Source organism: Equus caballus, chromosome 27 (genome assembly GCF_041296265.1).
Source record: "Equus caballus isolate H_3958 breed thoroughbred chromosome 27, TB-T2T, whole genome shotgun sequence".
Taxonomy (NCBI): domain Eukaryota; kingdom Metazoa; phylum Chordata; class Mammalia; order Perissodactyla; family Equidae; genus Equus; species Equus caballus.
The window spans coordinates 51,963,831-51,986,383 of record NC_091710.1 but is presented as its reverse complement, the minus strand read 5'-3'; the positions used below and the strand labels follow the sequence as shown (position 1 = coordinate 51,986,383).

At 38.5% G+C, this 22,553-nt stretch overlaps 2 protein-coding genes across 17 annotated transcripts in view; one reads left to right on the top strand and one right to left on the bottom strand.

Annotated features, from left to right (window-relative positions):
* The window catches only part of MCPH1 (microcephalin 1), a 234,027-nt gene that overhangs the window by 107,350 nt on the left and 104,124 nt on the right, over positions 1 to 22,553 (top strand). For all 15 annotated transcript variants that reach the window (XM_070253456.1, XM_070253458.1, XM_070253454.1 and 12 more), the window contains exon 12: positions 1,117 to 1,194. In XM_070253456.1, coding sequence (XP_070109557.1) covers positions 1,117 to 1,194 — 78 coding nt within the window. The remainder of the gene's footprint in view (positions 1 to 1,116; positions 1,195 to 22,553) is intronic.
* ANGPT2 (angiopoietin 2) overlaps positions 3,287 to 22,553 on the bottom strand; it is a 54,473-nt gene continuing 35,206 nt past the window's right edge. Inside the window, exons 4-9 of one of the 2 annotated variants that reach the window (XM_001494120.7) lie at positions 20,021 to 20,253; positions 18,043 to 18,170; positions 12,255 to 12,356; positions 11,511 to 11,677; positions 7,141 to 7,271; positions 3,287 to 4,291 (exon numbers count right to left, since the gene is read on the bottom strand). In XM_001494120.7, the coding sequence (XP_001494170.2) occupies positions 4,131 to 4,291; positions 7,141 to 7,271; positions 11,511 to 11,677; positions 12,255 to 12,356; positions 18,043 to 18,170; positions 20,021 to 20,253 (922 nt within the window). In that variant the 3' untranslated portion in view covers positions 3,287 to 4,130. Of the gene's footprint in view, positions 4,292 to 7,140; positions 7,272 to 11,510; positions 11,678 to 12,254; positions 12,357 to 18,042; positions 18,174 to 20,020; positions 20,254 to 22,553 lie in introns of both variants that reach the window. The other variant, XM_005606424.4, reaches the window with a different exon arrangement.

Below are 22,553 nucleotides of genomic sequence, written 5' to 3'. Positions count from 1 at the left end.
TGAGCCGAAAGAAACAGTTGTTGAATAAATAAATGCGTCTGTTTAAAGTAAGACCCATCCCAGTGCTGAGAATTGTCATTCAGATTCTATATCCTGTTCTTGTCTTTATTCCACTATCATTTTCACTTTTTCTTAGAAAAAACATTGTGTCTCATGTTGGATAAGTACTAACTTTAACACATAAAAAAGGAAATATTTAAGACTGATATCCCGTAGATGGTTCTGAGCCTTAGAAACTAACAAAAAGGAAGACATGGGCCTCATTCCCAGTAATTCAGCAAAAAGAGCTTAAGCTTTATGTAGCAACTCTGGGAAAAAAGAATGAATTCACTGAATGTAAGAAATGAAATTGCAGATAAAAAGATAAACATGAGTTATGTAATTCAATGTGATTATTTTAGTTGTAAAATTATGCTGTTGCATAGAAACACAAATTTTCAGGCAGTTTGGTCATATATCAATGACTGCAGAATCTCAGACATCATTGAATTAAAAATAAAAACATTGTTTTGGTTATTTAAAAATGTGTGAGTTCAAATAATAGCAATAATAATAGTAACAATGAAAGCTTTTTTAGGAGACATTTTATGCTTCCAAAGTCTAGGAAGTATTTTCAAATGTCTTATGGAGAACAACTTCTGAAAATATTAGCTAATATTAAAAACAAGGTCATACACCAAAATAAATGCTTTTTAAATTTAGACTTATAATCTATGTTCTCCTAATTTACATTTTTTTAAATTAATAAAATCCTGAGATATTTACTGAGGATTATAATGACTCAAATTGGAAGTTTGGAATTGTTTCTTAATACAGCATTTCATATGTTTAGAAATGGGGTGGTGTTTAGTATTTGATCTCACTAGGATAATAACCCAGATTTCTAGTCATCGTGAGACTTTTTCTTAACCAAGCATTTATTCATACTCATAACATTTATGCAACCTGAAGAGTCTGATGTCACTCTGGTGTTCCAGCACATCTGCTTCAGATCTAGGGAGTGTGTGGTCAATACTGGGTTTTTGTTTGTCTTTGTTCTATCTTCAAAGTGACTTATTGTTCACTAAGAGCCCAATAAATGTATAATAAATGTCCTGTTTGTTGTGTCACTTGTAGGTACTGTGGTCTTTGGAAATGGGTCATTGGATTTCTGAGGACCCCTTCGAACTTTCTAACTACTTCCCTGCAGCTCCTGTAAGTCAGATGTTATTTTATGATATTAAATATAATTTGATATTCTCAGGAAATTACTATAAGCATAGATATAGACTAAGGTTTTTATTATATCAAGAGCAATTATGCCCATAATTAAAGAGATATATTTATAGAACTTAACACTTTTTATCTATTTGTGAGAACAAATGTGAGAATATTCTGCAAAAAGTTATGAGGAATGCAGTCTCAAAAAATTTTAATTATAAAAGTCCTCAGAAAGATTGAGAAAGACAAAAATAAAAAAAAAAGAAAGAATAGCTTATTGAGAAGGTAGTATTATGTCTCACTTACTGCTTTAAAAGATAATACTTTGACTGTTAATAGAGATACAGCTGATAGGTATAAGAATTGTGGCCTGCTAGCATTATGATGTGGTCTTTATATTTTGGTGTTTTTCCTAAACTCAGCTTTAACTCCACTTTCTTTTACTTTTAAGTATTTCAAATGCTTAATGGAAAAGTTCCAGGTTCTGATTTTTTAAAAGATTAAGCAATAATCAAGTAGGTAATTTAAGGTTTAGTTGGAAGTGGGATTGGACAGAAGTTGGCTTCATTTTTAAAAATGTTAACTGGTTTGTGACAGCTTATTCTTTGAAAAGATTAATACCTGAAAGATCAATAGTGATTTTTGTCTGTGACCAGTCTTCATGTTTTTTAGCTGTTTATGCTGTGTGACTTTACCATAACAAGAAGTTGGAGTCTGACCTCTCACCACTGTAGATAGCTAAGTTGTTGGGTTGTTTTTGTTTTCATTTTTAATATTACTATTTTGATTTCCTTTCAACTTTATAAATATTTTCTTGAGAAGAGACAAAATTCCTCTCATTAAGACTTTTTGTTCATTTGAAATGCATGTAAGGAATTGAAGTGTAAAATAAAAACACAAAATCCCCCCAGTTTCTGTCATAAGAGAGTAGATAGAAGTCTGAAGAGCACAGTGAGGTTTGCCTTTGAAATTCACTTTACCTGCCTATGTGGGCAAGTGATATAAGTTACATTGTTGCCAGTTTTTCCTGTATTGTCTCCCCCCGCCTCAGTATCTGTCATGCAATCATTGAGATATCATAGAAATTTACTGTTTCTTGTGAAGCGGTGATATTTTCTTATTATTGGATGTTTTTTACCTTGACCCAAAGCTGGGATACCTCTGTTGAATTTATAAAGCCTTCTTAAATGTGATAAGAGGAACTGTTCTAGGATGGAGAGGTTCTTTACTCACTTAATATACTGGGAAGGATATTATATAAGGATATTATAACATGATGGGAAAAGCAGAGCACCTGACTCTTCCAGAGTCCATAAACTGACTCAAAACACGTAGCAACAAGTGAGTGTTGTAAAACCAAGTCGAGGTGGGGGAGCATGTAAGGCTAAAGTAAATTAGGTGAGAAAATTGGAATAAAGGAAAAAATAGCAGCAGAACAGTCTAAGGTGATGATAGACACGAGGTAAATGCTGGTTGCACATCTGGCTGGAAGCTTCCTAGCAGCTGACTCAAAATCAAATATATGAGAAACTGCTTCAGAATTACAAAGCATTACACAAATGTTCATTAGCATTAATTGTACTGTGAAGCTTCAGAGTTAACCCTCTAGGAGTATAAGTTTTTGCAGTCCTGAGCTTAAATCCGTGCTCTCAAAATTTTCTGTAAACATTCGAATATACGATAAACATCAGATTTTGTTTTTGCACTCCAGAACACTTTTTTTTTTTAAGTTTGCTGGTGGACATTAAAAAAAAAATCTTACTAATGCAAATTATTTTTTTCCTTAAATAACTTTAGAGCTGAATCTAGCTTGAGAAGTACAGCTTTGTAAGTGTCTTAAATGGAAGGGCTTTCTCAACCACCAATTATAGCCTTGTTCTCCAAAATACATCTTACTAGAAGAGAAAAAAGACCTCTATCTTAGAACAGTGACTGAAAGACAGTAAAGCCTCTTTGTCATGATATTAAATGTGCAATTTTCTTCATCATTAAAAATCAAAATTTTCCTTGTCATGAGGCACAATCAGTTTTTGGGAATCAAATTACAAAATTGTAAATATTATCATAATAGTTAAATGCAGTCATCTCACCTAATAAGTTATATTTAATTACTAAAAATACCTTCATATTTAACAGCCAGGCAGGAAAAAAAAAATAGTACAATCTTCATATAAACTACAAGAGCATACATCTCTATTAATAATTTCAGAGATCCTGGACGTTTTCACCATATAAACTTGAAATATATATTTGAGCGTTCCCTTAAAACTAAGCTGTTGACACATATGTAAATAATGCTGTTTTCAAAATGAAAATTTAAAGCACCTAAGAGGAGGAGTAAAAATGCGTTAACTATGTTTTTGCTTCTCCAAATATTAAACTGCTGATAACCACTTCTCAGAAAATCCCTGAATATATAATATATATTTATGGCTTAGAGAATTTTTTTCCTCCCTTTAATTGTGATAGTGAATTCTGATTATGAATTCAGCACATATGGCTATTTACACAATCTATAAACAGTGCTTACAAGAATGCAGTTCCAAGATTATCTCTACTATATAGTGTAAGTGTTCTGTTTTCCAGTTATTTACTGATGAGCTCGCACATAACATTCTTGGTTGTGACAACAGTCTGTGAATCGTCAGTGTTATCCGGAAGCTCAGCTGTGTCTTCGCCCAGGCATTCCACCAGGTCACAGCGCCAGGTTGTTGCTTGTTCTGGGTTGAGCTTTGGTTCACTGAGTGGTACAGGTTCAAGTGATGAAATTCACGGGCTCTAACTTGGAGCCCACGGATTCCTTCCGCACCCGAGAGCATGCTGTCTGTCTGAGGTGGACGAGGAGACAGTACGCAGCTGTGTCTTTCAGAGCTTTGGGGTTAAGTCTTTGAAAACAGTACAATACAGCGTTCCTCAGGTGTGTGTGGCATTTAGAAATCTGCTGGTCGGATCATCATGGTTGTGGCCTTGAGCGAGTAGCCCGATCCTTTCCAATAGTACCACTTAATCCCGTTGAATTTATTTGTGTTCTGCCTCTGTGGGTAGTACATTCCGTTCAAGTTGGAGGGACCACATGCATCAAACCACCAGCCTGTGAAAGTCAAACATGGAAGGAATTAGGAACTAGGTAACCCCAACTGTCTCACCAGGGATTTGGAAATTCTCGGCTAGTCCACTAATCACATTCCATGCATTTGAAGGAGGCAGATACTGTTGAGTGTACAATGTGCTGTATTGACAGCTGAGGAGTACGGTTTCCCACCTTTACACTGGTTAAAGCACAGTTCCATTATGGCTCATGTTTTTACGAGCTGTCTTACTCCTTTTTTCTTGTGCTGTGTGGAAAGGCCAGTCATCCACAGTCCTGATCTGGTAAGCACACGGTACAGGTGAAAGAATGGCTAAGTCAAAAACTGAAGAATTTTTGGGTGACTCAACAGGATTACTTTCCAGTTCCAGCCACACAGTGGACTGGACAGATTCACGCTCCACTCCCCCTACCAAAGAAATTCTTTTTGTTTAAAATATAACAAATTTTAAGTACTCAGCGGAACTAGATAAAAAGGATATCTAAGTTTCATAGACAAAAAGGAAATTTAAAGCTACAGTGGCACACTCACTAAGGTAAAGCCAGGGGCAGAGGTGGTGCTTGGCACCACAGCTGAGGAGGTGCGTCCACATCTACACCTGAATGCTAGGCTTGGGGTTTGAATGCTGTTACCTAGAACAGGAGCAGCCTGGAGGCCCTGGGTTTGTGAGGGGAGGGAATGACCTCAATCTACCTGCGTTAATCTGAATAAATCTTAAAAACACTGTGTTAGAAAGACACTTACAGGATGATGCCATTTATGTAAAATTTTAAAATACAGAACAAAATAACTATTATTGATATTTCCATTCATAGTAAAATAAATAAATAATGTGAATGAACCTCAATTCAGTGGTCACCTGAGGGGCAGGGGTTGGTAGGGCAGCTTTAGTTGTATCTGTGAAGTGTTATTTCTTTAAAAAATATTCTGATGCAATTATTATATTAATATTTATACATTGGACTGTGATCACCAATAATTTCCTCCAGGTGCCTAAATTCTTTAGCAGCTGCATGGCTGGAGTTGATTTGGTCAGTTTGATAAGACAATTCTGTGTGTTACTCGGAATCCTTAAAAATATTAAAGAATATTACAGATTTCTAGGTCTGTGCATTCTGGAGCCTGTTATTTGGCTGAACTATAGAATTTACTGTCCATGCAAAACTCTAGCTGACCATGGGCTGGAATCTAACCTCTTTATCATTGGGACCTCCCCACTTTCTCTCTTGGGCTGCGTTTCTTCTCCCCAGTCTCTTTTCCACTTCCACTCTCAGCCCTAAATCTTGATTTGAGTAAATAAATATGTTGTTTCCTTGGTTATTAATGCACTTCCCCTACTCTCTTGAGAGGCTCATGGCATATGGGTGGTCTGAAGACCGCCGCCCTCTCGAGTGGACGGCTGGCTCAGTGCGGGAATGCAGACGGAGAAAAGGACCGGGTGTCTTTGGTCCCCTCACCCCATGCCTTTTCCCCTTCCCATTGGCTTTAAAAAGGATTATTATGGTAGAATGTGGGAGACAGGCAGGTTTTACATAATCTATATAATAGCTTTCTCTCATAGAAGTTATTCTTGATATAATTATGGCTAATAGGGAAGACCTGTGTTGCCAATTATATTATATATATATATAAATATATTATCTAAGGAACTGTAGGACTGATTTCTGTAGTGGAGCCTAATTCTTTCAGTATTATTTTAAAGACATGAAAATTACTGAATTTTAAATTATTTTCATAAATAACTTCTTTCTTGGACTGTAAAAAATTCTTAACTGAAGTGGGAACATACAATAAGCTTAGATCTCTTCCTTGCTTATGTAAAACCTTATAATTATAAACTATTTTGACCATAGCTCTTACCTTTGGTTTCCCTGGGTGAGTAATGGGTGGATTTTTGGGAACACAGTTTATGGTCTCCACGTATTAAACCTGCTGATTTCCTGTCTGCATTGCATTCGGTTTGTGCTTTTGGCAGAGTTTTTGTTGCTGTTTTAAATCTTTCGATGTTTTTAAAAACTAACTCGACAGTGACTGAGAGACTTGTCAGTCACTATTAACTGGTTCTGGCTATTCAATTTTTAAACTTTTAGAAATCAGAAGAATAAATTTTCTAGCAGTTGGTTCCTGTCATTGAACTCTTACGTGTTTCTGAATACTAATTTAGCCATTTTAAGTGACTGTTACAACAGTTATTTGCTTATGGGTGTGTTTTCCATTTTTTTAAAAGAAGTCTGACATGGAAGGTTGAAAACAAGAAGAACCTGAAAATAAAAGCCTTAATTTAAAGTGGACAATCATTCATTTTAATTTGGTGCACTAAAAAAGCAGGTTGGTTAATTAGTTTCTTTGTGTTTATAAGTATTTGCTATATATTAATGAAATCCTTGAGGAAAAAAACCTGAAAACTGAAAATTCCTTGTTTGAACAATAAGTTGTTGGTTGGAAGCATTTCTATAGTAATGGATCTATATCACTGTTTGGGTTGCCGTTTTGAATTTTCAACCTTTTTAATAAAGCAACATGAAATTAAAGCATCTCTCCAACATCTGATGCTCAGCGAGCACAAACTCAGGAGAGCTTGCTGAATGTCACGTGTCTCCGCTCCTCCCCAGGGCTAGGTCCTGAAGAGACACTGTTGGCCTGCTGACAATTCTAGCTCAATATCACATTCTTGCTTAAACTCAACAGTCTGAAAAAGTGAAAAACAAATGTCCCTGCATCGAGTGAGTGTGTCTATTTATGAAATGTGGACATTGTCACCAGTCACAGGTTGAAGTCCAAATAGCCGACCTTTCATTCTATGAAATTCTTCCTTGCCAACACAAATAGGAAGAGAGAAAAGCCATCCTACCTCCTGTGAGCATTTGTGAACATTTGCAAATACATTTGTCGTTGTCTGCGTCCTTTGTGCTAAAATCATTTCCTGGTTGGCTTATGCTGCTTATTTTGCCGGCTGTCCCTGTAAGTCCTTTAAGGTGAATCCTGTAAGCAGGCAAAGAAAAAAAAAAAAAAAGAACGTAATTGGCTTGGGTTGTTGATTTACCATAGTGGAAAATTTTTTATAATGAAGAATTCCGTTCTACAGAAATGCGTTCTGTGCTGGTTAGTGCACTAATGCATACTCTGGACAAAATATTTTCACACTGGTATAAACAGGAACCAACTTATCATCAAATCCTTAGGCAAAGAGGAATGTTTTCGTGAAACCTTCAATGCATATCACTTGCACAAGCATCAGCAGGGACTTCAGGGCCCTGTAATTTATTTTCCTGCTGCTTTTAGATAAACAGAAGAGGGGAAAATACAGCGTAAGGGGACCCTCTTTCCAGACCTCCAGGCAATATCCTTAGAGAAGTGAGAGTCCTGAGCTGACTGGACAGCTTCAAACATCATTATTTTCAGTAGAGTGGTGGGGGTGAGGAGGGCAGCAGACAACAAGGAATGATCATTACATTTGGAGTAGAAATCTACAGAACTGTGTGGAAAATAAATCCTTATGGCTGCTTTCCCTCTTTTCTTTATAGTATTGTCATAAGCCCGCTAGGCATTGAGAAAGGAATAAACATAATATTAAGCTAGACACTAGATAACAGCCCACACTTTCAGAAGATGGCAGAAATCTGGCTTGCACAGTGATCTGTGTGCCAGTGAGGAGAATGGAAGGGAAGGAGGAGGTATGTAAACGGCTGCAGGAAAGCCCATGGCTGATTGGCTGGGTACAGCTCAGAACAGGGCTCCACGTGGCAGTGTGTGACTGTGTTGGAACAGGGGCTGTGGGAGCCTGGCCTCCAGTTGAGTCTTCTTGTCCTGCGGATGCTGCAGTGTCAGAGGGAGAATGGTTCTTTAAGCCTCCAAATGATGCTCGTCTTTGTAATACCTGCTCACATTTGCCAACCACCACCTTGAAAGGGATATAATTTCCAAGAATTCATGTTAGAACAGAGGGTGGAGAAGAGAGGAAAGGTTCACCAGGGATTCACTCTAACCAGGCTATGCCAGGTACTTTCAGGGGCATGTGCACCAAATGCCCATACCAACACCAAGAAGCAGGCATTACTCTTGATTTTGTATATAAAATCATCGAGGTTCAGAGATAGGAACTCGTCCAAAGTCACATCTTGTACACAGTAGAGCTAGTATTTGCACCGCATGCATCTGACTCCTCTGTGTGGTTCCTCCTTGGTGCACACCTTAACAGGGATGTTTGTTTATTGAGGAGGTAGTTGTGAAAAAGATGGCAGCAGGGAGCATATCAAATGAGGTTCCATAAAGCGTTAGTTCTAGGTAACTTTTGTGTTAATGACTTAGATTTAAAATTGTTTTTAATATTGTAACTCTAGAAATTTGATCATAAGGCATTGACTGAATTTCTGAATTTCACTATTATCCTCATGTTTCAAAAATGGCCCTGGCCCCTGGCACAGCCTCTAAATACCTGCTACAAAGCATTTGTATAAGTTCTACTCATCATTAGGGTTTTTTTTTTCCCGAGGAAGATCAGCCCTGAGCTAACATCTGTCGACAATCCTCCTCTTTTTGCTGAGGAAGACTGGCCCTGAGCTAACATTTGTGCCCATTTTCCTCTACTTTATATGTGGGATGCCTGCCACAGCATGGCTTGATGAGCGGTGCCATGTCCGCACCCGGGATTCGAACCAGTGAACCCCAGGCCGCCAAAGCGGAACATGCACACTTAACCGCTGCGCCACCGGGCCGGCCCCATGTCATTAGGATTTTGAGTTCATGTAAGTTCTACAGATCGTCAGGATTTCAAAACACTTCCATTTCTTTCCAGGCCCTTCTCATTAATTATAGATATGACTGAGACAAACTGTTCCCTCACTTTTCCTCCTTTTGACTCCCTGTCTCCTTAGAACAATTTCAGTTCTTGTGGAACTCATTAAATTTCCTCTAAGGTGGGCAAAATAAGGGAGGATACTATTTTTTGTTAGCCTCTCTTATAAAGATTGTATACTTTTAGATCCTATTATGTGGCCCGTTGGTTTGAAGTTGCTTTCTTTAAAAGTTTGGTTATTAAGAATAGCCACATTTTTGAAATTGCTTTAAATTGGTATCAGTTGCTTTTATATTACAATGAAGTGAAGGAAAAGGGAACGCAGCATTTAATAATGAAATCTCAGCATTTGTATATAACTGCCAGAATGCTTCTGAAAAGTGACCAGTTTTTAAGGTTTAATGTACAAATAGTTTTTAATTTTGATAAAAAGAATCATTTTCTATTGGTGCATTTATCCATTCCTTGTAACATGTGTTTTTCAGTTTTCCAACATTTGGGGAACATTTCTTTAGTAAAAAACAACTCAGCTGCTACATACAGTTGGCATTATGAAACATTTGTAGTTATTATAAGTTTTAGCCTTATCACAGTTTCTTATCACATTGACATGTTTTATTAGGCTAATAATTTTCTTGATGTAATATCTGTCTTACGCTGCCAAGTATTTTAAACTGAGCTTTAAACAAATGTGTGCTTTTTTAAATGGCATATCCAAAAACTGATTGGATTTCCAAAGGAAATATCTGTTAAGAACCATTTTACTTTAAAATAGTTTTATAATGTCAGTGTACAAGGGTAATGACCCATTCTGTAAAATCTTCTTATGTAAACAGTTTAATCCTTAATTTTTGTGTTTCTTTCTTTTTTTTTTTTTTTTAATTCTTCTGTTGTAGATTCCTAACTGTTGCCAGTTGAAAAAATATTTAGCTTGGAGGTAAAACAATGACCAACCACTCGCATCTAAAAATTCACTGAAGTGCTGATCTCTTTGGAGTCCACTTGGAGCTGTAACGAGGCCCACCACCTCTCTTTTCATTCATCTGGGTCATTGCCTCTCTGAGAGAGCCCTGCTCTTTCTATAATGAGAGTTGATGGACTGTGTTTCACTGACTTTTTAAAAGTCAGGTCAATGCTTGTTGTCCGTTGTCTGTGTTCAAAACACGCTTCTGAACTTTGATCCACTGTTGATGAAGCAGGACTTACTGGACATTCTACAGTTTTCAGGTAGTTGTTTGGGCAAGCTGACTTTCGGTCCATTTTCCCATGCTGTCCATTGTGACTCTCCCCGGGAAGCCAGCTCAAGGACTTTGAAGTCATGTTTATTTTCCAAACTATTCAGATCTTGGAATTTCTGTTGAGCAGAGGGTCTGAGTTGGGCATTAATGAGATTTAGATGGGGCTGTAGGCCAGATGATGACTATTTTCTCTGATGTTCCTATTGAACCTCGTTTGTTTATTTCTGACCTTAAGAGAAGGTGTTTCAGAATATGTGCTTCACGATCACCTAACACCACCGTCTGTGTTCTTTAGGCTCCTTCAGGGCTCCGTTGGTGACTAAACTGTTCTGTTGTGCCTCCTCAGATCAGTTCCTTTGATGCCACCTGATGCGCAATCTCACTTCTGTCTCTATCACTGCACATGCATCTCTGGAAGTTCTGTATAACAGCGTACACACGTGTGTACACTTGCCTTACAAGGTGCTAGCCTTTCAATCCTCTCATGGCTCTCTGTCTCTACTCTCATGGCATTTTAGAGCCAGAAAGTAAATTCCGAGTCAAGGTTGCCCATGCTTTTCTTGGAACATTTGAGATTAGGGCCGCCAAATTGGTGGCACAAGGCAAATTCTGTGGGAGTGCTGAGAATCAGCAGTGCTTTCTACAGCAGAGAGCAGAGGAGCTGACTGACTGACATCCTGCCTAATCCTACCACCTTTAAACTTGCAACTCATCCTGACTTTGGGATGGAACATAACGATGGAATGTGCTTAAACTACAAAAAGGTATATTTAACTTTTAAAACCTCTTGGAAGAAAACAATACAGTCATAGGTATGCATCTGTTATGATATTGGCATGACATTTTATTATAGAGACACTAAATGCAGGTATCCTACAAACAGTGATTGAATGCCCATTATCTTCAGGACAGGGCTCATCTATACTTTGAGGATACGCAGCACACGCCATGGACAAAATAGTGCCCTCATGAAGTTTCCCTTCGACTGTTAAAACTAAAGTTAGAATTTTAAAATGAGAGAAATTTACCTAAAGGCAGCAAAGAACTCTAAGAAACAAGGTGTTTTTCCATTTAGGATAGTCTAATAAGAGTAGTTTAGATCCTGGTTAATACAACGGGGTTCTCATTTTCTGGAGTAATCCCCCAGTAAATCCTTTAACTTCCTTCAGTTACCTATAATGGACCTACCTGTAATTGAATTCTTCACTTGAGAGATAGAAGTGTTCGTACAGTGAATAAGCCTCGTTCCCTTCCCAGTCTTTAAGGTGTATTTTAAGCACGTAGCGTTGCTGATTAGTCACTTGTGAAACAAACTCATTTCCCAGCCAGTATTCGCCCGAAGGGTTCCCAAATCCCTGGAATCCAAGTCATAAAATTAAATTACCGCATGTATTTTTTCGTCACGTATTTGAAATCAATAGTCCATCAATGTGGCATGATATAACTATCAAATATTCAGCAGAAATTCCTTCCTGGACTGTGAAAATCTGGGTTCTTCCGTAGAAGAAAGTAGATTTTTTTAAGGGTCAATTTTAAGAAACAAAGCTGTTACTGGAAGAAAATTAGTATTAGAAAAATTAGAACCACTTGGGGAGCCACCAATAGCAACATAAGCAGAAGCAGCGAAGTCCGTCGACATGGGAAGAACTGTGAAACAGTTGGCTTACCCCGAAGTGCTGAGCCTGCCATTAAAAATAAGCCTAGCACCCGCATGCCTTTGTTTTTACATAGAGTTTACGTTACAGTGACAGGGCCATTCTTTAATGGGGAGACTGAAACAGCAGTTAAAAAGAACCCATTGGTAAAAAAAAATAAAATAAAATTGTCAAAAGTCATTGGTTAGTTGTGGATTTGTGGTGAAGTTTCTGCAGATCTTGAGAGTTAGCTTTCCCAAAGAAAATTATTTTCAGATGTTTTAAAGAGTATTCATACCGCTTTATATTCTTTCCACGTCCTCTGAAAATCAACACTGCCATCTTCACGTCGCTGGATAATGGTCCACCCGCCTCCACCAGTTTCCATGTCACAGTAAGCCTGCCAAGGGGAAGCGCACCGTTATACTGTGTGAGAAACGTCGTGACTCATGTCTTCATCTTAAATAACAGAAACGAGATGAATGCAGATACCTAGAACAACATTTGTGCTGATAGGGTTCTCTGGGGTAAATCTTTGTGGTCTTCCAAGAAACAGATGGTTTTAAATAAATGGAAAACTAGGAATTTAAAATGATGGTGAAAAATAAACAGTAATATAACACGACGTGTTGATGAAAATATCACTGTCTTGTCATCATCTCTTCTAGGCTAAAGACCCACCCAATGGCTGACCCAAAGATCGTTGTTCCCTAGAGATTCATTTTGAATGGGACAGACTGGCTCCAAACCTCTCCTCTCCAACCAGTAGAAACCTGTCAGTTGGAGTCCAGAGCCCTGAAAATCTATAGGATAGTTGCCAGTCCCTATCAGCTCTTCAGAGAGTTATGGAAAAGGGATCCTCTCGTATCGTAGGGTTTTCAAGACTCCAGTTATGTTATTCTGTGGGGCTATTAGGCTTCCTCCATGTAGGATAAAAGTTGGGTTGCTCAGTTCATCCCTCAGTACAAGGGACCTAAGTCGTCCAGGGACTGAATATGGTGGATGTGACCTGAGCATGGCCTGGCAGCTCTAGTCCACAGATCATGACCTCAGGCTTCCTTGCACTTTACTCACTGCCCATGGCATTTCTCTTCCCAGCTCTTTTTATTCCTGCTTTTAAACTGGCTTCGTGGGTATAAACTTTGTTCAGAACACAAAATTCTTTCTTGGGCTAGGAGCATGCATGCTCAATTTCAACTGAGCCAGAGTTTTATTATGAAATTAAAAACCTCTGAAAATAAGATTACATAAATAGTTTTAAATAATGAGATTATAGTAGAACGAAAAAGTTTTCCAGAAAGTTAAATTTCCCTACAGCATTCAAGGCAGTAAATATGAAAGTTAAGGTTCAAAACCAATTAGAAATATTCTTCCTTTGTTGTTTTCCATGGTCTTTGAGGGAATAATGGAGATAATTATGGCAGAGTAAGTTTAAATGTGAACTATTCTGCATTTGGGACTTAAAATCCTAGAGAATGAGGGCTAGAGGAGAACCAAGGCCTGCTCTTTTATTTTAAGCAGCTTGCCTGATGTCTCATTGCTAATGGAATAGAGAGTTGCAATTGGAACCCAGCGCCCTGTCCTCCAGCAGGTTTTGCTCCACCACTATTCTAGTCTCTCTCCATGAAGGTCACTTGGCCCACACCACTTTCCTGATGATCCTCATGTTTGGAGACATATTTTGCATTAAAGAAAATTACATTTATTAAGAATAAAATGATTTCCCCATTTTAAATTAATCAGGCATGTAAAATTGATCTGCTTAAGGTAATCCCTTATTACCACGCTGTATTGATATTATTATTATTAATTTTCATTATTATCATAGCTATGCACCACTCTCTTCCAAGCACTGTCTTAGGTACTTTGCCTATATCATCTGTAATCAGAGTTGCTGGGATATGATAATTCTCCATTTTTGAAAAGAGAAAAAATTTGGTAAAGCTAGATTAATTTGATCAGAGACATTCAGTTGTTAGGTGGAATACAGGATTTGAATAAGGTCTCTTTAATTCCTAATTCTGTAATGTTTTTTCTACTGTACTATGCTGCCAGAAACAGAGAAACTTGACCCTTTTGTTACTAGGCCAAAAGTCCCTCAAGACAGCTCCAAGTTGAAATCGGTTCATGAGTAATATTGCTGCTTATTTGCCTGTGGTCCACAAAATGGTCAGTATTGCTCACTTCTATCACTATATCTTTTTAAAAAAAATCCATTTAGTAAACCAGCTGAATAAGCTACATTAGTTTGAGGAGTCATGTGTGTACAGAGAAGTTAATTCCCCTCTATCCTAAGTGACGTGCTAGTGGGTGGAAAGAATTAATATGGTTCTTAGTGATCGTATCCTTGTTCCAAGCGTATTTGATTCTTTGGTGTCAAAATCACCATTATGAAGTTACTGATTTTTAAATCAGAGAACAAGTCCATCTTGTTATGGAAATCAGAGTCAGTACTCGAATGGCTGGGACTCACTACCAGAGCATAAATGATTTGAGCCATGCTGTTCTCTAACTCCATCAGGGACAATGATAAGATTATTAGAACATTCTTAATATTACTTTGTCCAGATTAAAAAAAAATACAAGAGGGGCCGGCCCCATGGCCGAGTGGTTAAGTTCGCGCGCTCTGCTTTGGTGGCCCAGGGTTTCGCCAGTTTGAATCCTGGGCGCGGACATGGCACCGCTGATCAAGCCATGCTGAGGCCGCGTCCCACATGCCACAACTGGAAGGACCCACAACTAAAAATACACAACTGTGTCCCAGGGGGCTTTGGGAGAAAAAGGAAAAATAAAATCTTTAAAAAAAAAAATGAGAGAGTTTATAAAAACTGAAGTATTATGGTTAATTGCATCATGAAACTTTGAGGGAAAGATCGTGTTCAAATAGAGTTATCCACGTCGCCAGAGGTCCTGAGTGAAAATGATGAAGTTGATTCTATCAGGAGCAGAGAAGCAGAAGTCCTCAGTGATGCCCAAGACTTCACCGCTCCAATTACAGCAAACCTGGGGCAGTGCATACTTTTGGTTAGCGCACTATTGCATGGTTCAGGGAGCTGATATCTTGCTCTAAATCTTGATGTCTTTCAGCAAATAATGCCTGATTGAAATGTTACGCTTCAGCTCTGAGGCCATGGTGAATGACTGATTAGACAGCAAACACATAGATAAACATTAGGAGACAGGTATCCTATGAAATTTAGGGAAAGAAACTATTGTGTCCTAACTAGGAAAAAAACGTGCTCTAATGTTTCTAATAAATGCCTTCTTGCAGTGTCTATCTTGTACAAAAACTTAATGAATTTTTCAAAAATGAAATATGTAGGCCCTTTTAGCAAAGATCTGCCCAAAGATCTTTTGAACCTTGTTTTCTTGAGTTAGATGAAACAGGGCAAAATTTGGTCCCCTGCCATAGTCTTGGGGGCAGTAGAATGAGAACACTTCCTGCTTATTGAATGCGTGCTAAGTAGCCGGTGCTGTCCTGGGTACCTCCATCATCACCTCAAAACCGCTCTTTACGACTGGGGGTATTATGTCATGCTACAGATTAGGAAACTGAGGGCTCACACAGGTTAAACGACTTGCTCAGAGGCACGAATTCGCAGAGCCGGAATTTAAACCCAAGTCTGTCCAGCTTTCTCTTCCTGGATCAGATTGTGAGTTAGGGAGTCTGGAAGGGAATCTAAAGGTAACTTAATCTGGACCATTTATTTTAGAAATGAGAAAACTGAGGTTTTGAAAGATTGTTATTCCCTGCTGTGGTAAATGAGTTATTTTTACTGCACGTGTTTAAAAGGAATATAAATCCTAATATTTCCAACCACGACCTGAGACTCACGTCATCCCAGAGTGCTGTATATTTTCATCTTCTGTGAGGTCAATGGGTTGGTATAGTGCACTGGGGTGGGAACATTGCTCTAAGTGAGAAAAGCACTTATCCAGCAGTAGGATAGTACTGTCCAAGTGGTGATGGTCCTTCTGGATTTGCATTGGTAGCATTCACATTTTATTCGTATCCTCTATCCTCCTCTTGTCACTCCTGTCCCTGTTATCTCTGGGCCAGGAAGAGACTAACATCTGGTGACTGACAATAGCATGCAAAGAATTGTCAGGAAAACCAGATTGCAAAGGGGATTGAAAGGCTTATGAAGGGTCTGTTCATTACTTTTTCATCCGCACGGACTACTTGGGTTTTTTCCTCTCCCAATGCACTGCTTCTAGGGTGCTAGGGACATTAACTGATTTCAAGGTTGATTTAAGGCAGCATGAATGAATTAGAAAGATTGCTTTGGAAAGTATTATCTTGAATAGTACAATATTTATCCTTTAAATTCATAGTCAAGGTATATGTTACTATTTCAAATTTCATATCTTTAAACCCTTAATGCCTGCATTTTTAAAGTGTTTTTCTTTATTACCATCTTAAGTACAGAGGATAATACTGAGTTCAAAGAGATAACACTCTTCCAGGGGCCTCTAAAATTTCCACTCGATGCAGTCTCTAGTGTCTTTTCTGTAAGTGTTTACTTCAGTTCACTGTGTAGCTGCTGTTACAGTGAGATGCAGACTTATAGACATTTAATATATGCAGTCATCCACTCTTTACATAACACTTTACACTGATGCTCATGTGATATTATTTTACCTAATCAAACTTCTAAGAGAAGCCACATTGAAATATTCCCTGGGGAAATGATTTTTTTCTTTTCTTATCTAAATCTCAATGTCTCCCAAAGCAACTTCGGGAACCATACTCAGTGAGTAATCCAGAATAACTAAGGAGAAATTGAGTTAAGCTATACACTAGCTTCTCCTGATGCTAAGTTCTGGTTGTTAGTTCACTGTCCACACAGTATGGAGCTTACACCTTCAAGTAAACTCCATGCACTTGGGAAGAAAATGAAAGTCTTCCAGCCTACATTAGATGGCATAAGAATGGCCTGCCCCAGCGGTCCTCACGGTGTGGCCTGCAGACTCCTGGGGGTCCCTGAGAGCCTTGCGGCAAGTCCACAAGGTTGGAACTGTTTCCATAATAACTACGACGTTCTTGGCCTTTGACACTGGGGTGGCATTTTCCTGGATGGTACAAAGGCACTAGTGGGTGACACTGCTGGCGCCCTAGCGTGGATCAAGGGAATAGTACAAACCGAGCTAGAGTCACTGTACTCTTCAGTCACATGCTCGCACTTGGGGGGAACAAAGCAGTAAAAATTAATTTTATTAAACTTCTACTGCTGAGTGCATAACTTTTTATATTCTCTGTGATGAAATGGGAAATGTGTATAAGTCACTTCTGCACACGAAAGTACCACCGTTGTCCCAAAGAACAACTTCTGTGTGATTGCCTTAGTTGTGAGCTGAATGAGGCCTTTTTTATTTGGATAGAATACTCTTGTTACTTGAAATAACAATTGAAAGACAAACTATGGTTATTCGAACATTGGTATTTGGAAGATATTTTCTTTAAAATTAATGAAATGAGGGGCCAGCCCCATGGCCGAGTGGTTAAAGTTCCATACACTCCACTTCGGCAGCCCAGGGTTTGCGGGTTTGGATCCCAGGCATGGACCTCCTCCACTGGTCACCCATGCTGTGGAGGCATCCCGTATACATAATGGAGGAAGATTGGCAGATGTTAGCTCAGGGCTAATCTTCCTCAGGAAAAAAAAAAAGAGGAAGATTGGCAACGGATGCTGGCTCAGGGCGAATCTTCCTCGCTAAATAATAAATAAATAAAATAAAATTAATGAAATGGGTCTGACGCTTCAAGGAAAGCAACTGACAGTCTGCACGATGAAACCAAATGCAAGGAGACTATAAGATAGATACGTCTTACGTAGAAGATAGATGTATGTAGTAAGATATGTATTTCTTCATCATTAATACCATGTGGCTGTTCCGTGCACAGTGATTGGACTTAGAGCCCTTGGCAAGTACTTTTTGTGAGGTAGACAGTAAATGTCTGTTGCTTTGCTTTGAGTGGAGTTGGGGAAGCATGTGGGGTGTGTGAACTATACTCTGCAGTTCCCCCACTTCTAGAATGACCTGCCTACAGCCAGGGAGTCAAAAACCGGAGACGAATCCCTTACCTTTATCTCCTCCGTGGAATTAGGGAACGTTAGCGTGTAGATGCCATTGGTCGTTAGTCCTGATTTGAATGCTTCCGCACAGTCTCTGAAGATGATCTGTTCCTCCTTAGCAGCAAAGGAGTTCTTAGCTGCTTTTAAAAAAGAGGAAAGCATTGAAATGGCATTCATGAGAAGATCAAAGTCTATTATTTCGAGATGCACTCAGTTGCTAAGTTTTCTTACGTTTGAATTCTCACAATAAGTAAAAAGGATATGCCAGTTTTTTAGCCTTTCCAAAAAAGTTACCCTTTCAGCATGTTTTGTATTAATTCTCTAAGATTGTTACCAAAATCCATACTTCCTTTTTTATCATCAACTACATGGAATGCAAATACTTCACGATCAGCTACAATAAACTATTACTTTTTAAAAATCTTTCATCTTGAGTGGAATCCGATAAACTTATTACAGAAGAATAAAGAAAGAACATACCTAAAAGCAGTGTGAGCTCCACAGTGGCCACCTCACAGCCCAGTGGTCATTAGCCTGTCCAGGCCGTAGTATGTACTTTTTTCCTTTTTATATATCTGAGGCCATGTCTTTATACATCTCTTTAGACTATTGGGTGAAGACATTTAGTTGTCTTTGGATTTTTAGCAGCTGCCCCATAATTGTTGTCTTAAAGAGGAACCTAACATTTCTTTGTCTTGGAACTTCTTCCTGTGAAAATTCTAGGGCTATGAAATTCCTTCAGATTTTTCTCTGCTTTCAGCATTTAGACTTCCCAATCCTTTTTGGCCCGGTCAAAAAAATGTGTGTGTATGTCTATGTGTGCTCTTGGACGCATTTGTTTATATTTCATTGTAGAGACTTGCAGAGCAGGAGTCTCGGGATGGGGTGGTGTGGACAGGGTCACACCTGCTTGTCAGCTAGAGGCACAGTGCGGAGACCAAAGCCCCTTCTGGGGCTCTTTCTCCCCAGCTCGTGTTTTCTGCCAGGATTTGAGCTATGTGATTTTCTCTGTGTGGGGTCATCAGAGGTAACACCTCACGCTCTTGATCCCACCAGACAATGTCAGATGATTGGCTTTTCCTTTTTGATGAATGTGAAAAAAATACAATTTTTCTAAATTATAGGACAGTGAAACTCTAGTTGGAGGGCACATATTGCAAACTGGCAGCCCAGGGTGAGACCTACCACTCAGCATCAAGATCGTGCCACAGTTTTTGTTTGTTTGTTTCCTTGTTTGTTATCACATTAAAATTGTGATAACTGCCTGACTCAAGGAAAATGTGAGAACGTGTTTCTTATGAAAGTGAAGACTATCTCTGCATGTTTCACATGTGAAGTTTATCTATGTCAAAAGAATACACGTCAAAAAGACATTATGAAGAAACCATGGTAAGAACCAAACCCAATTTCTTTAAGAAAAAAACTAAAAAGTACCACAAAGATTATATATCACATCTCTGTTAATAACCTAAGATGCATCCCTTCTTCCTCTAATAACTAAGAGAAGTTGAAAGGTAAAACAGTACTAATGAAGGAAAAACATACTTAAGGATGTGGCGAGAGAAGGGAACTAGCGTTTCTTGAGTCCCAATCTTATTCTGGTTACTATAATAATATCTCATTTAACCTTCACAGTAATCCTATTGTCTAGTATTATTTTTCCCACTTAAAAAATTAACTTGCCCAGCTTCATACATCCAGTTAATGATGGAACTAACTCAAAGTAGGCTCTTTGGGCCCATGAATCAAAACTATGTTTGGGGTCTTTTGCTTCATAATAATTAATTGGTATAAATATGCATTCCCCCGCCCCTCGTCTTCCTCCTTCTTTTCAATTGCTTTTATACTGAGACCCTATAAAGCTTTCATACGAAATTTGTAAGAGAAATAGTGCCTTTTCTGAAAGATGAAAATTTTTTTTTAAATTTTGAGAGTTTCACTAACAGCAATTAAAACTGAAGAAAAATGATATGTAAATGTTACTTACAGTTGGGTGTCGATATCATAGTCAATAAATTATGAACTGTCTCCATCAGATCATGTTGCTGCTTTTGGAGGACTGAATTATTCACAGTCGCAGTCACTAATTGTTTCTCTAGTTCCTCAATGATGGAATTTTGCTTGGATACTAACACCTGGAGCTGGTCTTTCTCTTCTTTTATTGACCGAAGTTGAACTATGTGCTTGTCTTCCATATCTAGTACTTTCTTTTCCAGGAAACTTGTAAAGAGAATAATTGTAGTTAGTGAAGGGTGTTCTGATGACCATCAAAGCCAAGTGCTTTATAGACATCTAATCAGTTTCATATACAGTTGTTTATATTTATTGAATTTCTACTTCTCAAGGGCACTCTGTTTAGATGTTAAAGGAGTTATAAAGTAGCAAGAACTCTGAAGAAGCTCAAGCTTGCTGAGATGACATTCATGGATGTGACAAAGCTTCTGTGTCTCCATTGAGGAGAAAATACTCTGGTGAGAACGTAAGGTCCATGATTCGAAGTTATCACATGGAGTGCATTTGAAGACTAGTTTCAGTGAAGAGGGATGTGGACATTGAGAAGGCATCCTCGGTGTTAGGGACACATGTGGGCAAGTGGAAAGAGCCCGAGCTGAGAACCTCAGCTCCGTACAGGACTATCTGAGTCACCCGGGCAGGCCATCCTCTCTCTGGGTCTCAGGCGGATATCCACCTAAGTGAATATCCACCTATAGAAATAAATCTCTATGTAAAATGAAGGCATCAGATTAGATGATAATCTCTGATGCTGCTCCTAGTTCAAATAATCTGTAAGTCTATCATGCCTTTGTGTCATGGGCAGTAACATTTTCTGAGTCTTCAGCTCTGCAAACAGTGTTACTCATCTAAGGAACTGACTCCCTATTGTAGGTCTTGCCTATAAGCAGTAACAATCAGTCTTAATCATTATTATTAGAATTCAACTGCAGCCCTTAAATTTATCGCAGCCCAGTGGTCACTGTACATCAATATGTGACAGTAAATATACCGTCAACAGAACAGGTCAGTAAATAATGTTACCTTAATGCAGTCTTTTGCGTTTGACTTTCATCAGTTTCACCATATGCACTTTTCAACTATTATTGCTTGATATTCTTCTTGATATCAGTTAACTTATTTTTTTAATTTGTATATCACTTTCATTGATTTAAAAACCAGAATGACTTACCATAAGCAGAAGATAACCTAAAAATAAATACATAAGGTTTTTCTGTTTCCTATCTAAAATCATTTCTAGTATAGGTGTATAGGCAATATGCTTTGGGAAACAAGTATCCTACAACGCTTTGACCTAGACAATTAACATAAAATATATGGGGCTTTTTTTTTTGGTAAGGAAGACTCTCACCCTGAGCTAACATCCGTTGCCAATCTTCCTTTTTTTTGGCTTGAGGAAGATTGTCCTTGAGCTAACATTTGTGCCAGTCTCTCTCTATTTTGTATGTGGGATGCTTCCACAGCATGGTGGATGAGTGGAGTAGGTCCACACCCAGGATCTGAACCTGTGAACCTCGGGCCACCAAAGTGGAGCACACGGAACTTTAACCATTCTGCCACAGGGCCAGCCCCAATGGGGCATTTTTAAATCATTAATCTATGCTGCCTTCAAAATGATGATGCTGAAATTTGTTATCAACCATTTTTGTTGTTTTTAATATTCTATGAGGAGGCAGAAAGATGTGACAATCACATGGTCCAGAGTGTGAATGAGAGTTAAATGCTCTGGGATGGATATTAAAAAATAAACAAACAAGCAAAAAACTTTAGTCTCTTTCTCCCAAACCTATACCAGTCACATCCTGATCTAAAAGATTTAATCTTAAGATTAAATACAAGCGTGTATTGAAGAGTTAAGCCCAGCATCAGGTCACCCCAGACCAGGCTGGCTCTGAGAGCAGCTCTAGTCACATAGTGAGTACAGAAACACAGATCATTGAATCTTAAAGCTCTAAGGAGTCTCGGAGATCATAACTGGAGCAACATTTTGCAAAATGAAGATTAGGACCTATTAGTGGCTTGTGAAATCAGTTTAGTGAGTCACAATCAACATTTTTTTAATGAGAGGAAATTAAATGGATAAAACAGATGAGAATCGAGTGCAAACTCATAGCAAGAACTTTGCACATTGCAACAAATACCATGGTCAATACTGTCAGGTGGTAGAAGACAGGAAGTGGAGCAGCATGAGGTATGCGTGCATTGTTTGAATTTTGCTCATTTGCATCTTGTTGATTTTCTGATACAGGAGGATCAATTTGATCATCACTATAAAAGTTTGACTCAGGTACTGCCTTGTAATAACATAGTTCGTGGTCAGTTGATAAGTGTGGGGAAATATCCTGTGCTGGCAAAAATATCAAGGCTGAATCGTGTTTCTTTTGAGAGTTTTTATTGCCTCTCTTCAGAAGGGGACAGTGTCAATGGTAGAACTTTTCCATGACAATAATCACAATTCAATTGAACTGGCACAAATAGCCCCTAAATCCATCATTTATTGTTGGAAG